This window comes from Aquarana catesbeiana, linkage group LG06, assembly GCF_042186555.1.
Source record: "Aquarana catesbeiana isolate 2022-GZ linkage group LG06, ASM4218655v1, whole genome shotgun sequence".
In the NCBI taxonomy this organism is placed as follows: Eukaryota; Metazoa; Chordata; class Amphibia; order Anura; family Ranidae; genus Aquarana; species Aquarana catesbeiana.
In genome coordinates, this window is record NC_133329.1 from 191,896,167 (window position 1) to 191,911,711 (window position 15,545).

At 42.0% G+C, this 15,545-nt stretch overlaps 1 protein-coding gene across 3 annotated transcripts in view; it reads right to left on the reverse strand.

Annotated features, from left to right (window-relative positions):
- NTAN1 (N-terminal asparagine amidase) overlaps positions 1–15,545 on the reverse strand; it is a 1,046,973-nt gene that overhangs the window by 639,268 nt on the left and 392,160 nt on the right. For 2 of the 3 annotated variants that reach the window (XM_073591177.1, XM_073591176.1), the window contains one exon: positions 3,639–3,704. The exons of the other annotated variant lie outside the window; for it this stretch is intronic. In XM_073591177.1, the coding sequence (XP_073447278.1) occupies positions 3,639–3,704 (66 nt within the window). The remainder of the gene's footprint in view (positions 1–3,638; positions 3,705–15,545) is intronic. 3 annotated transcript variants of the gene reach the window in all.

Below are 15,545 nucleotides of genomic sequence, written 5' to 3' on the forward strand. Positions count from 1 at the left end.
CGTCGCCGGGCCAGTAGGAGAGAGGAGCGGGGCCTCGCGCATGCGCAGTGGGGTTCCCGGCGTGAAGCCGTAAGGCTACACTGCCGGGTTCCCTTACCCGCAATGGCGGCAGCAGCACCCGACAGCTGATGGAAACATGAACTGCGGTGCCGACATCGCTGGACTCCAGGACAGGTAAGTGTCCTATTAAAAGCCAGCAACTGCAGTATGTGTAGCTGCTGGCTTTTATTTTTTTTTTTTGGGCAGACCTCCGCTTTAACTTGCATATTACACAATTATTGCAGGGATAAAAGCCCTTTAATTCCCTAAAAAAATGACAATTTTTGGGTCTATGATATTAGGAGCTATCTTATCCCTCAAATTTGGAGCTCTTATGAAAATAACCCCAGGTTTATCTGGAAGTATATTATCCAAAATTGGGTCTGATTTTAAGATACCCCACCTTTTCTTAATGATACCCTTGATTTGGAAATGCTGGGTAGGGTAGAGTAATTAGTAATAAATGGGCATATCATTTTCTGTCATTAGATGTTTTTGTAGCTAGTAAATTACTTCTCTACATGCTACATGAAGTAAATTACTTCTCTACATTAAATGTAACCGTACAGATTTGGATTATTACGAGCAAGCAGGTTTGTTAATAAAATACTTTCTTAAGAAAGGATATGATAAATCTTTACAAAAAACTATTGTGGAAGTGACCACAATAGTTTTTTGTAAAGATTTATCATATCCTTTCTTAAGAAAGTATTTTATTAACAAACCTGCTTGCTCGTAATAATCCAAATCTGTACGGTTACATTTAATTATTCGGGACATTACGTAGCCATGTAGGATGATGGCAACTTGCTAAGGGACTATACAATGAATATAAAAAATTGACACACCCCTGTTAAAATGAGACAAAGATAAATAATTTCAGAACTTTTTCCACCTTTAATGTGACCTATAAACTGTACAACTCAATTGAAAAACAAAGTGAAATCTTTTGGGGGGGGGGGGGGGGCGCGAAAATAAAAAATGAAAATAATGTGGTTGCATAAGTGTGCACACCCTCTTATAACTGAGGATGTAGCTGCGTTGAGAATTAAGCAATCACATTCAAACTCATGTTAAATAGGAGTCTGATTAACCCCAAATAAAGTTCAGCTGTTCTAGTAGGTCTTTCCTGACATTTTCTTAGTCACATCCTACAGCAAAAGCCATGGTTCCAAAGCATCAGAGGGATCTCATTGTTAAAAGGTATCAGTCAGGAGAAGGGTACAAAAGAATTTCCAAGGCATTAGATATACCATGAACACAGTGAAGACAGTCATCATCAAGCAGAGAAAATATGGCACAACAGTAACATTACCAAGAACTGGACGTCCCTCCAAAATTGATGAAAAGACAAGAAGAAAACTGGTCAGGGAGGCTGCCAAGAGGCCTACAGCAACATTAAAGGAGCTGCAGGAAAATCTGGCAAGTACTTGCTGCGTGATACATGTGACAACAATCTGCTGTATTCTTTATATGTCTGGGGTAGAGTGGCAAGATGGAAGCCTTTCCATAGGAAGAAAAACATCCAAGCCCAGCTAAATTTTTTGCAAAAACCCATCTAAAGTCTCCCAAAAGCATGTGGGAAAATGTGTTATGGTCTGATGAAACCGAGGTTGAACTTTTTGGCCATAGTTCCAAAAGATATGTTTGGCGCAAAAACAACACTGCACATCACCATAAGAACACCATACCCAGAGTGAAGCATGATGGTGGCAGAGTCATGGTTTGGGGCTGTTTTTCTTCAGCTGGAACAGGGACCTTAGTCAAGGCAGAGGGAATTATGAACAGTTCCAAATGCCAGTCAATATTGGCACAAAACCTTCAAGCGAAGATTAAAGATTTGGAATGGCCCTGCCAGAGCCCATACCTGAATTTGATTGAAAATCTGCGGAGTGATCTGAAGAGTGCTGTGCACAGGAGATGCCCTCGCAATCTGACAGATTTGGAGTGTTTTTACAAAGAAGAGTTGGCAAATATTGCCAAGTCAAGATGTGACATGTCGATAGACTCATACCCAAAAAGACTGAGTGCTGAAATAAAATCAAAAGGTGCTTCAACAATGTATTAGTTTAAGGGTATGCACACTTACGCAATCATATTATTTTATTTTTTTTATTTCTACTTCCCTCCACCTAAATGATTTCAGTTTGTTGTTCAACTGAGTTGTACAGTTTGTAGGTCACATTAAAGGTGGAAAAAGTTCTAAAATTATTTATCTTTGTCTCTTTATTTTTACATCACAGAAACCTGACATTTTAAACAGGGGTGTGTAGACTTTTGATATCCACTATAGCTATTCCTATCAGTGGCTTTTTCTGAAATGATTTTGCTTTTGGAGGAGGTTTGCACTTAACACTCTGTGGATGGTCTTGTTATATACCTTAAAGAGGGCTTTTGCACTCCATTTGTTGATTGTCAGGTGTGTTGGGAGCTGCATAATAGCACTGCAATTTTTTGTATATGGAATGGAATGTTGGGTATCTATTTACTCAGCGCACCCTCATCTTTTATATCTTACCAAATAATTAGGTAATTTATTGCATTTATGTGCCCTAAAATTAAAGTGTTTGTTACCCCAACATTTCATATTCTTGATATGTGCCTGCTGTACCATGTACTTGTATAAAAAAAAAGTATTCTGATCTCTTTGCATTACTTTCTTTGTGTGAAATTCCTGGAATTACTGTCAGTCCCTCTGCTTTCCTATTAAAAAGTGACCACACTGAGCAGAACGCACCATGGTCAGTTCTCTAGCTGTGCTGGGAACTTAGCCTGCTGTGCTCCAATGATCAGACTTGTCCTGACATGCCCCCTCCTCCTGCACAGCCTTTCACTGGGAAGCTCAGTGTACTATTGCTGCTCCTCCCCAGCTCTTACGCAGCTGACAACAGAGGGATTGCAATCAAAAAAATTTCAAACTGAATGGGTTGTTTTACAAGTTGATAGTTTACAACCACTTTAACTTTAGCGTATTCTTTACAGAAATGTTGTGTTTCATAAATCGTAACTCTAAGGGCTCTTTCACACTGGGGATCCGTATGTCCGTTTTTCATCCTTCCGTTTTCGGATGAAAAACGGACATACATGTATCCCTATGGAGCGTCGGATGTCAGCGGTGACATGTCCGCTGACATCCGACGCCGCTCCGATCCGAAAAGTGTAACGGAGGAAAAACCTACTTTTCCATCCGTTTTCGGATCGGATCGGGTGTCGACGGACACTACGGTCCGTCATCATCCGATCCCCCATAGGGGAGAGCGGCGCTCTGACAGGTCCGTTGCTGCACAGCGTGCAGCGATGGACCTGTCATCTTTCTGCTCAGCGGGGATCGGCGGAGCGATCCCCGCTGAGCCAGCGGGTGTTCACGGGGCGGATCATCACTGATCCGCCCCGTGTGAAAGAGCCCTAATATGGTGCAACATAAAAAATTGGAACCACCACCAATTTGTTCTCTAGGGTGTCTGCTTTCAGAAAAGATATTTTGGGGGGTTTTACGTAATCTTCAGGCCTAAAATGATTTTTAATACAGTATGTGCAAACAATGCAAAAAGGCTCTAGCAGTATAAGGCTTAAATATCTTTACTTGCTCTATACTATACCTGTGTGCCTGAGCACTATAATGTGACATGTAGTGGCATCTTCTGACCCAAGAACAGATATTGAACCTAAATAAAATAGATCATATTTCAGATTAAACTGCACAAATGTGAAAAATTAATTTTATTAGTATAAAAACAATATTCTTATTAGACATACAAAGTACTATATATAAAGGAGCTGCACGATTCTGGCCAAAATGAGAATCACAATTTTTTTTGCTTAGAATAAAAAGATCACGAGACTCGCGGCGTAAAATCTTTCACATTATACAAAAAAATTGGGCTTACTTTACTGGTTAGTTTTTTTTTTTTAATTCATTAAAGTGTAATTTTTTCCCAAAAAATTGCATTTGAACGACTGCTACGCAAATACAGTGTGACATAGAATATTGCAACAACCACCATTTTATTCTCTAGGGTCTCTACAAAAATATATATATATATAATATTTGGGGGTTCTAAGTAATTTTCTAGCAAAAAAAAAATGATTTTAACTTGAAACCAACAAATGTCAGAAAAAGGTTTAGTGTTTAAGTGGTTCAACGTCCCTTATTTACACACCAAAGTGTATTCCTTTGATCTAAAATTTAAATCGTTACAATGTTTATACTTAAGTTCCACTGCTAAAGAATGTTGCGATTCTTGGCAGACTGCCCCTTTTTTTTCCCTTTCTTTTGATGGCTGTCGGCTTCAGCAGAGCAGAGAGAATTCTCTGCAGAGAAAGAATCGGGAAATACTTTGTCAAGATCACAATGGGGAAAAAAATTGCGACAGCGATTCTTAACGATTAATCGTGCAGCTCTAATTATATTATATATTTACAGTTGGGACGGAAAGTATTCAGACCCCCTTAAATTTTTCACTCTGTTATATTGCAGCCATTTGCTAAAATCATTTACGTTCATTTTTTTTTTTCCTCATTAATGTACACACAGCACCCCATATTGACAGAAAAACACAGAATTGTTGACATATTTGCAGATTTATTAAAAAAGAAAAACTGAAATATCACAAGGTCCTAAGTATTCAGACCTTTTGCTGTGACACTCATATATTTAACTCAAGTGCTGTCCATTTCTTCTGATCATCCTTGAGAGGTTCTACACCTTCATTTGAGTCCAGCTGTGTTTGATTATACTGATTGGACTTGATTATGAAAGCCACACGCCTGTCTATAAAAGACCTTACAGCTCACAGTGCATGTCAGAGCAAATGAGAATCATGAGGTCAAAGGAACTGCCTGAAGAGCTCTGAGACAGAATTGTGGCAAGGCACAGATCTGGCCAAGGTTACAAAACAATTTCTGCTGCACTTAAGGTTCCTAAGAACACAGTGTCCTTCATAATCCTTAAATGGAAGACATTTGGGACAACCAGAACCCTTCCTAGAGCTGGCCGTCCAGCCAAATTGAGCTATTGGGGGAGAAGAGCCTTGGTGAGAGAGGTAAAGAAGAACCCAAAATTCACTGTGGTTGACCTCCAGAGATGCACTCAGGAGATTGGAGAAAGTTGTAGAAAGACAACCATCACTGCAGCCCTCCACCAGTCGAGGCTTTATGGCAGAGTGGCCCCACAGAAGCCTCTCCTCCGTGCAAGACACATGAAAGTCCGCATGGAGTTTGCTAAAAAACACCTGAAGGACTCCAAGATGGTGAGAAATAAGATTCTCTGGTCTGATGAGACCAAGATAGAAGTTTTTGGCCTTAATTCTAAGCGGTATGTGTGGCGAAAACCAGGCACTACTCATCACCTGTTCGATATAGTCCCAACAGTGAAGCATGGTGGTGGCAGCATTATGCTGTGGGGGTGTTTTTCAGCTGCAGGGACAGGACGACTGGTTGTAATCGAGGGAAAGATGAATGCGGCCAAGTACAGGGATATCCTGGAAGAAAACCTTCTCCAGAGTGCTCAGGACCTCAGACTGGGCTGAAGGTTTATCTTCCAACAAGACAAGGACCCTAAGCACACAGCTAAAATAACGAAGGAGTGGCTTCACAACAACTCCGTGACTGTTCTTGAATGGCCCAGCCAGAGCCCTGACTTAAACCCAATTGAGCATCTCTGGAGAGACCTAAAAATGGCTGTCCTCCAACGTTTACCATCCAACCTGACAGCACTGGAGAGGATCTGCAAGGAGGAATGGCAGAGGATTACCAAATCCACTGTGTGAAAAACTTGTTGCATCTTTCCCAAAAAGACTCATGGCTTCTTTTTTAATAAATCTGCAAAAATATCAACAATTCTGTGTTTTCTGTCAATATGGGGTGCTGTGTGTACATTAATGAGGAAAAAAAATGAACTTAAATGATTTTAGCAATTGGCTGCAATATAGCAATATAGAATACTTTCCGACCCCACTGTATAATATATATATATATATATATATATATATATATATATATATATATACACACACACACAGGGCTGGACTGAGACAAAAATTTGGCCCTGGACTTCATCCAGATCGGCCCACTTTAATTTTGCAAACACGCACAAAAACAGTATATAAACTATACGCAATTGAGTATAAGTAAAAACATTCCACTGTCTTTTTGAGGATGAGGTTAATTAGCAAAGAGTTAATTAACAAGGAGGGTGGGACTTGTTAATTGACTATTTGTTAATTAACCTCTTCCTCTATACGTCAATGGGATGGATATCTATGACCTCACCAGGCCATGATGTCATTTAAAGTCCCTAGGGATGGAAAAATTTGACCTTACCAGGCCATAGCTTCCTGAAAGTCCCTAACCCCAAACCTCCTTTACTCCACTGTCTTTTTGTATGAAAATGTGTTAACTGAAAATATACTCTAACGCCTCACTCACCTCTTTTATTATTTCACTTATTCTCCTCTGTATTTTTCTCCTCCTTCTCACATCACTGCGTGAAGTGGGAGGGCTAAACTTACTGACCAGCCTTCAACCAACCAAATTATCCTGTCTAACAGTATGCGTTAAACACATGGGTTTAGTTTGCACACATTTGCAAATATATGTGTAAGTTGCAGAGCCCCATCAAGGCACTCCAGTGTTTTCTGTAGTCCTAACTCTAAATTATGAGAGACTCCACAGAGGTCTCCTACCAATAATAGGCTTACACCACAGACAATCCACAAAGTACACACCACTCTGGGCGTCACTGCTTCAGCTCCTTCGCTAAAGCCCGCTGTCGGCTGATGTCATAGAGTTGGTCCAGGCTCTGCAGGGATCATGGCCAGTGGTTCAGATGGCAATAAAACCATGGCTCAAATGCCTGCTTTTTTGCCCCCTTACTGCAAAATGTAAATGAGCCCTTACATTGATTGGTGGCATATATATTTATCAGATTAGGAAAAAAAACCTTTATGGTACCATGAGGAGGGAGAGGGAAAGTTCACTTTACTTATATTGAGATCTATTGTGACACAACATCAGCAATGTTAGGGCTCATTCACACTAGTGGTTAGGTGGCTGTAAAACACTATAGTTGAGCCACATATTTACCACCCCCACCTGCTACCCTTTAAGCTGCATAGGCAGCAGCTGGAGGTGTTCACATGCTGTGGTCTTCATGGTTTTTGTCATGGCAGGAACCTGTGGTTTTTGGCAGATGCTTCCACCCACTGAACACAACCCATTTAAGTGAATAGGGCTGCTCTGCAATGCACACAGTTGTGGTGCACTAGTGTGGGGTTCAAGGAGATAAAGCAGATGGGAAGGAGGTGATACAACACCTTCTCACCACCTAGCTGATGTTCTCTAAAGAGCAATCTAAATGTTGATTGCTCTTCAGAGGGCAAAAATAGTGTGAATGAGCCATAAGGGTTAAAGATGGAGCTAGCAGAGACAGAAAAGTGACAGAACACACAGACCTCATAGATTATTTTCTCCCCATCACAGAAGTCTCTGTAATAAACATGATTTTTGCTGATATAAATCATTGTATGAGGTCTGTGTGTTATGTCCTTCTGATGCTAACAACCTGGCAATTACAACATACATAACTTATAAGAGCATGTTTTCCTCTTGTCCTCTCCCCCTATGGAGAACACTACCTGCACTAAACCACAAACCTATCACTGTCCAGGCTGCTGCACAACTTGGTTCTCCCCTCCATAAAGTATACATTAAAAAAAAAAAAAAAAACTCATATGGGAGTTAGAAAGCTGAGGGGTTTGGCTTCTTCTTCCTCTGGAGCTGTCTGAAATCAAAACAAGACGGCAGGGGAATTGGGAGCGGATGTAGCACAGGCACAGCATGATTGGATAAGACTGAGCAGGTGATTCCAAGATCCCTCCCTCCCTATGCTGCACATGAATGAGATCTCACCCTGCATCTGACATGCTGTTTGCCGATCTCTAGACACTCAGGGGGGGGCGCACCGCTGGTAGTAGAGACCCGGGCTACAAACAGTAAATATCTTCCTGAGGCACCTGAGGTGGCTGCTAATGGGGGTGCTATGTGAAATTTTGGGGGAGCTTAAGCACCCACCTGGCGCTGCCCCTGCAAGTTATAGGCAGTACAGCAGTGCTGAACCAGCCCACTGAGCCATCGGCCCACCGGGAAACTCCCGGTAGTCCCGATGGCCATAACATGCCTGTATACACACACACAATTTTTCTTCTATAAAAAAAAGTGTTGACATTCCCAGGAGGTAGACAACAAGGAACCACGATCTGTCATCTTCTATAGTCAGTCCCCTCCCCCACAGTTAGAACACATAGTCAGGAAACACAGTTAACCCCTTCCCTGCCAGTGACATTTACACAGTAATCAGTGCATCTTTAGAGCATTGATCGTTGTATAATTGTCAATGGATTAAAAAATGTGTCAAAAGTTTTCCGATGTGTCGGTCATAATGTCGCTGTCCGATAAAAAAAAAAAAAAAAAAAATATTGCAGATCGCCGCCATTACTAGTAAAGGAAAAAAACATAAATCTATCCCCTGGGTTTTTTTTTTTTGCGATATAAGCGAAAATTTTGAAAAAAAAAAAAACACTTTTTTTTCAGTTTCTATTGGAAAATTTTGCAAATAAGTAATTTTTCTTCATAAATATGAGCCAAAATGTATACTGCTACATATCTTTGGTAAAAATAACCCAAAATAGTGGATATTATTTAGTCTCTGTGAAAGTTATAGAGTCTACAAGTTATGGTGCAAATCACTGAAAATTGATCACACCTAATATACTGAAGGCATATCGCATTTCTTGAGACACTAACAATCCAGGAAAGTAAAAATACCCCTTTTTTGGAAAGTCCAAGGTATTTAGTAAGAGGCATGGTGAGTTTTTTGAAGTTGTAATTTTTTCCCACAATTCTTGTGAAAACAGACTTTTTTTTTTTTTTTTTTTTTACACAAACTTATCACCTTGACGGGTTATTTCTTGAACACAGCATATGCATAATTGCAAATACACCACAAAATACATTCTGCTACTCCTGAGTATGGCGCGCCGCTGGTACTAGGAGACCCGGGCTACAAACAGTAAATATCTTCCTGAGGCACCTGAGGTGGCTGCTAATGGGGGTGTTATGTGAAATTTGGGGGGAGATTAAGCACTCACCTGGCGCTGCCCCTGCAAGTTATAGGCATTACAGCAGTGCTGAACCGGCCCACTGAGCCATCGGCCCACTGGGAAACTCCCGGTAGTCCCGATGGCCATAACATGCCTGTATACACACACACACACACACACTTTTTCTTCTATAAAAAAAAAGTGTTGACATTCCCAGGAGGTAGACAACAAGGAACTACGATCTGTCATCTTCTATAGTCAGTCCCCTCCCCCACAGTTAGAACACACATTCAGGGAACACAGTTAACCCCTTCTCTGCCAGTTACACAGTAATCAGTGCATTTTTAGAGCATTGATCGCTGTAGAATTGTCAATGGATTCAAAAATGTGTCAAAAGTGTCCAATGTGTCCGCCATAATGTCGCTGTCCCGATAAAAAAAAAAATATTGCAGATCGCCGCCATTACTAGTAAATAAAAAAGCCATAAATCTATCCCCTGGGTTTTCTATTTTTTGCGATATAAGCGAACATTTCGAAAAAAAAAAACACTTTTTTTCAGTTTCTATTGGAAAATTTTGCAAAGTAATTTTTCTTCATAAATTTGAGCCAAAATGTATACTGCTACATATCTTTGGTAAAAATAACCCAAATTAGTGGATATTATTTAGTCTCTGTGAAAGTTATAGAGTCTACAAGTTATGGGGCAAATTACTGAAAATTGATCACACCTGATGTACTGAAAGCATATCTCATTTCTTGAGACACTAACAATCCAGGAGAGTAAAAATACCCCTTTTTTGGAAAGTCCACGGTATTTAGTAAGAGGCATGGTGAGTTTTTTGAAGTTGCAATTTTTTCCCACAATTCTTTTTCTTTTACACAAACTTATTGCATTGACAGGTTATTACTTGAACACAGCATACTTGCAACTACACCCCAAAATACATTCTGCTACTCCTCCTGAGTATGGCGATACCACATGTGAGACTTTTACACAGCCTGGCCACATACAGAGGCCCAACATCCAAGTAGCACCTCCAGGCATTCTATGAACATAAATTACACATCTCATTTTTCAACCACCTATTACACTTTAAGGCCCTGGAGCACCAGGACATTGGAAACGCCCAAAAAATGACCGCATTTTGGAAAGCAAAAACCCCAACGTATAATCTATGAGGCATAATGAGTCTTTTGAACAGTTTTTTTTCCAGAAGTTTTAGGAAAACGTGGGGGAAAAAAAAGAAGAAACTTTACACAAAGTTGTCCATTTATAAGATATTTCCAACACATAGCATGTACATAGCAAAAATGATACCCTAAAATACATTCTGCTACTCCTGAGTATAGCAAAAATGACACCCTAAAATACATTCGGCTGCTCCTGAGTATAGCGATACCACATGTGTGAAACTTTTACACAGCCTGGAGATTTACAGAGGCCCAACATCCAAGTAGCATCTCCTGGCATTCTAGGACTCGGAGCATAAATTACATATATAATTTCCTGACTACCAATCACATTTTTGAAGTCCCAGCATATTTCTAACATATAGCATGTACATACCAAATAACAAAAGATTACCTGTGGTTTTAGTAGTGCAGTGGTCCACAGAGGAGAGCATCGGTCCAGGCAGCAGGCAGAGATGTGGTCAGCGACAGCAAAAGCAATGGTCCAGGCAGCAGGCAAGAATACTGTCCATAGTTAGTACAGGCAGAGATACGGTCAGCATAGCCAAAGCATTGGCAGATATGTCCAGGTAGAAATACTGTCCATAGTTAGTAGAGGCAGCAGGCAGAGATATGGTCAACACAGCCAAAGTATTGGTCCAGGCAGCAAGAAGAAACATAGTCCATAAAGTCCTGGGTCATTATAGGCAGCGATATGGTTAGCACAGCCAATGTATTGGTCCAGGCAGCAGGAAGGACCATCAAGCTAAGGGCCAGGGGGACAGGGGTAGAAGCTTCTCCCACTCAAATCTCTTTGAAGCCTCTGGGCAACCAGACCCTTATCTGGGAACACAGAAAACCAAAAACTGATTTTCTCTACTCAGAACGCTATTCTGAAGCCCCTCACAAATGTGAGACCCCTGTGTACTAAAGTAGAAGGGCCAAAGATCAGTCCAAGTGGCAGGTAAAAACACTGTCAATTAACAGACTGAGGTCAGTGCACGTGGAAGTCATGAACGTGGTTAAAACGGGGAACTAATATCTGATGGATGTGTGAAAATTTCTGAAGCAATCACCGATACACAGGCCAGATTGGGAGAGACATTGGGGACAATAATAGCTGGTATCTCTTCTAACTCCTCCACTGCTGCATACACGACATATCTTTTGGCATCTTCTTACGGATTCCGCAGGGGGGAATGTTATAGGGAAAATGTTGCTCATGAAGTCGACTCACATTAGCAGAGCGAATGCTTCCTGGGGTGGGTCCTTGCTGGTAAATCAGGGCAGTGACAATGTCTTCAATATATTTGAGGTAGGTGATGGGTTGGGTGATTTTTGATAGCAGACAAATTAAACAGGGCCATATGAAACAGATGAAATGCAACTTTCTTATACCAATAATGGGACTTGTGGGTTGACAAATATGGTTGTAGCATCTGATCATTTACATCCACCCCCCCATATATAGATTCTAGTCATGGACACATTCAGGCTTTACTAGGGGGCCATGTCTTCTCTGAATCTCCAAGGTGTCATTGTGGATGGTAGTCATCATGTGAACATCTTTCTTGTCCCACCACTTCATGGCCAACACCTCCTCATTCCTCAAGAATGCAGATTCCCATTTTGTAGCCGATTTGATAGTAAACTCTGTGGGAAGCACTTCCTATTTTCTCGTAAGGTACCGCAGGCCATTGTTTGTTTACGATACAGGTGACAGAAAAGGGGCAAGCTGCTGTAGTAAATTGTCTACATATAAGTGGTATCCTTTTTTGAACAGGGGGTATGCAAGGTCCCAGACTATTTTACCACTGGTTCTTATATATGTGGGGCACTCAAGGGGCTGGAGCTGGGAGTCTTTGCCTTCATAAATCTGGAAGGTGTACACATATCCAGTGGCTCAATCACACAATTTGTTCAGTTTCAACCCATACCTGGCTCTCTTACTTGGGATATACTGCTTGAACTGCAGCCGGCCAGTAAAGTGGATAAGGGATTCGTCTACACAAATATTTTGGTCGGGGATAAACACTTCAGAAAATCGTTTGGTAAAAGAATTTATTAGGGGCGAATCTTATACAATTTATCGTGGTTGGGATGATCTTGGCGAGGGAACTGTGAATTGTCGTTGAAATGTAGGAAACGCATAATCATATCATAGCATGTCCTGGACATGACAGCAGAATATAAGGGCATGTGGTGGATGGGGTTGGTGGACCAGTAGGCACGCAGTTAGTTTTTCTTTGTAAGCCCCATATTAGAAGTAAGGCCCAAAAACAATGGAACATACGGGCGTAGGACGAATTGGGGTTGGCAGCAATAAATTACTCTGCATAGAGATTTGTTTGGTCCACCATGTACTGCAGCAAATCTTCGGGGAAAAGAAAATAATAATAGTCCAATTGTGAAAAATTTTAAGTGTTGGGCTGCACACCTGGCTGTGCGGTGAAAGGGAGGATTACAGCGGATCCTGAGTTGGCAGGCAACCATAAGGGGTTTGCCAGGGCATCAGGAAGGTAGGAGTGAGAGGTGTGTGAGAGTCAGATGGTATGGATGGCGGTACTGATGGGGGTACTGATGGCAGTACTGGTGGCGGCCTGTGTGACAGATGGGCTGTTACAGATCCAGATGTTCTGTGCGACAGGTTCTCTTTATTGGGGGGGGGCAGTATTTTGCAGACAGTAATAACACAGTAAATTGTAACACTCACAGATCTCAGATCTCTCCTCACACGATCGGTGTGTGAGGAGAGAGAAGGAGAGATCCCAGGAAACCGCCACAATGTTTATACTTGTGACCAGCTGTGATTGGACATAGCCGATCACGTGGTAAACAGACAATTTAATTGGCTGTTTACCCTGATCGGGGATGCGCCGTGCCCGAGGGACAAGCGTCATTCCGATTGCCGCGGTGCACACGCCCGGGGGCACGCAATAGGAGTGTTCGCTCAAGTTTAATGCTCACCAGTGGGTACAGTCCACGCCAGATATGCCATTTAAGGGCTTGTTGGTCCACTTTTATCTAAACAGGAAGAAAAGCCCAACAAAATACACTGATTCCCTTTAAGGGATTTCCACCATTGACATGAAATTAAAAAAATATTCTCTCTAACAGCACTGCTGATCAGGCCTTGTGTTCATGTGCCAACACTGTACCTATCTCAGCTCTCTTTCTTACAGCTCCCTGCTGCTTTGGCCCCCAGGCTTGGAGTCTGTGACAGAACAGTGTGCACCGTGCACACTCTAGCTGCTTCCTTGCAGATCCAAGGACTCCAGGGGGAACACCTGTCAGGACCAAGACTGAACACCTGCACACTGCTGTCCCTGCCAAGACCTAGACTCAGGATTGGAGACTTCTTCCCACTCAAATCTCTCCAAAGTCTTCAAACTCCAGATCCAGATATTGCGAAACCTGGAAAAAAGCTTAAATGTATACTGTAAATATATATTATATTTTATCATATATATATATATATATATATATATATATATACACACACATACATACATACATACACACACAAACACACAGTATCTCACAAAAGTGAGTACACCCTTCACATTTTTGTAAATAATTTATTATATCTTTTCATGTGACAACACTGAAGAAAGGACACTGCTACAATGTAAAGTATTGAGTGTACAGCTTGTATAGCAGTGTAAATTTGCTGTCCCCTCAATATAACTCACACCGCCATTAATGTCTAAACCGCTGGCAACATAAGCGAGTACACCCCTAAGTAAAAAATGTCCAAATTGGGCCCAACTAGCCATTCCCCCCCCCGGTGTCATGTGACTCGTTAGTGTTACAAGGTCTCAGGTGTAAATGGGGAGCAGGTGTGGTAAATTTTGTGTTATCACTCTCACATACTGACCACTGGAAGTTCAACATGGCACCTCATGGCAAAGAGCTCTGAGGATCTGAAAAAATGAATTGTTGCTCTACATAAAGATGGCTTAGGCTAGGGATATGCAATTAGCGGACCTCCAGCTGTTGCTAAACTACAAGACCCATCATGCCTCTGCCTCTGGGTGTTATGCTTGTGGCTCTCAGAGTCTTGCTATGCCTCATGGGAATTGTAGTTCTGCAACAGCTGGAGGTCCACTAATTACATATCCCTGGCTTAGGCTATAGGAAGATTGCCAAGACCCTGAAACGGAGCTGCAGCATGGTGGCCAAGACCATACAGCAGTATGACAGGACAGGTTCCACTCAGACCAGGCCTCGCCATGGTCGACCAAAGAAGTGGAGTGCTCAGCATCATATCCAGAGGTTGTTTTTGGAAATAGATGTATGAGTGCTTCCAGCATTGCTGCTGCAGAGGTTGAAGGGATGGAGGGGGTCAGCCTGTCAGTTCTTAGACCATACGCCGCACGCTGCATCAAATTGGTCTGCATGGCTGTCGTCCCAGAAGGAAGCCTCTTCTAAAGATGATGCACAAGAAAGCCAGCAGTTTGCTGAAGACAAGTAGACTAAGGACATGGATTACTGGAACCATGTCCTGTGGTCTGATGAGACCAAGATAAACTAATTTGGTTCAGATGGTGTCAAGCGTGTGGGGCGGCAACCAGGTAAGGAGTACAAAGACAAGTGTGTCTTGCCTACAGTCAAGCATGGTGGTGGGAGTGTCATGGTCTGGCGCTGCATGAGTGCTGCTGGCACTGGGGAGCTACAGTTCACTGCGGGAACCATGAATGCCAACATTGACACATTGAAGCAGAGCATGATCCCCACCCTTCATAAACTGGGCCGCAAGGCAGTATTCCAACATGATAACGACCCCAAAAACACGACCACTGCCTTGCTGAGGGTAAAGGTGATGGACTAGCCAAGCATGTCTCCAGACCTAAACTCTATTGAGTATCTGTTGATCTCCATGCCCAAGGGGTTAAGGCAGTGCTGAAAAATAATGGTGGCTGTGACGGGAGTCACTGTTGGGCGCAGGGTGACCAAGAAAATAATGAACCCTGAGAATATGATTGGATTACTTAAAATGGGACAGTAATATTTATCCACAATATCTCCTAGGATATATGTAAAGGCTATTCTTGGTTTGTTTGATTCTGAACTCAACATGTTAGGTGAGAGAACATGTTAGTTGAGCTAGAACTGGGTAGGAGCCGGACAGTCTACTCAAACTATAGTTTGTTGCCTACTAGGCTGAGGAGGGGGGAGATCACTGTTTGTATTGTTAATTGTAATTAGCTTGTGTGTTCATACTAATGTGTGAGGCTC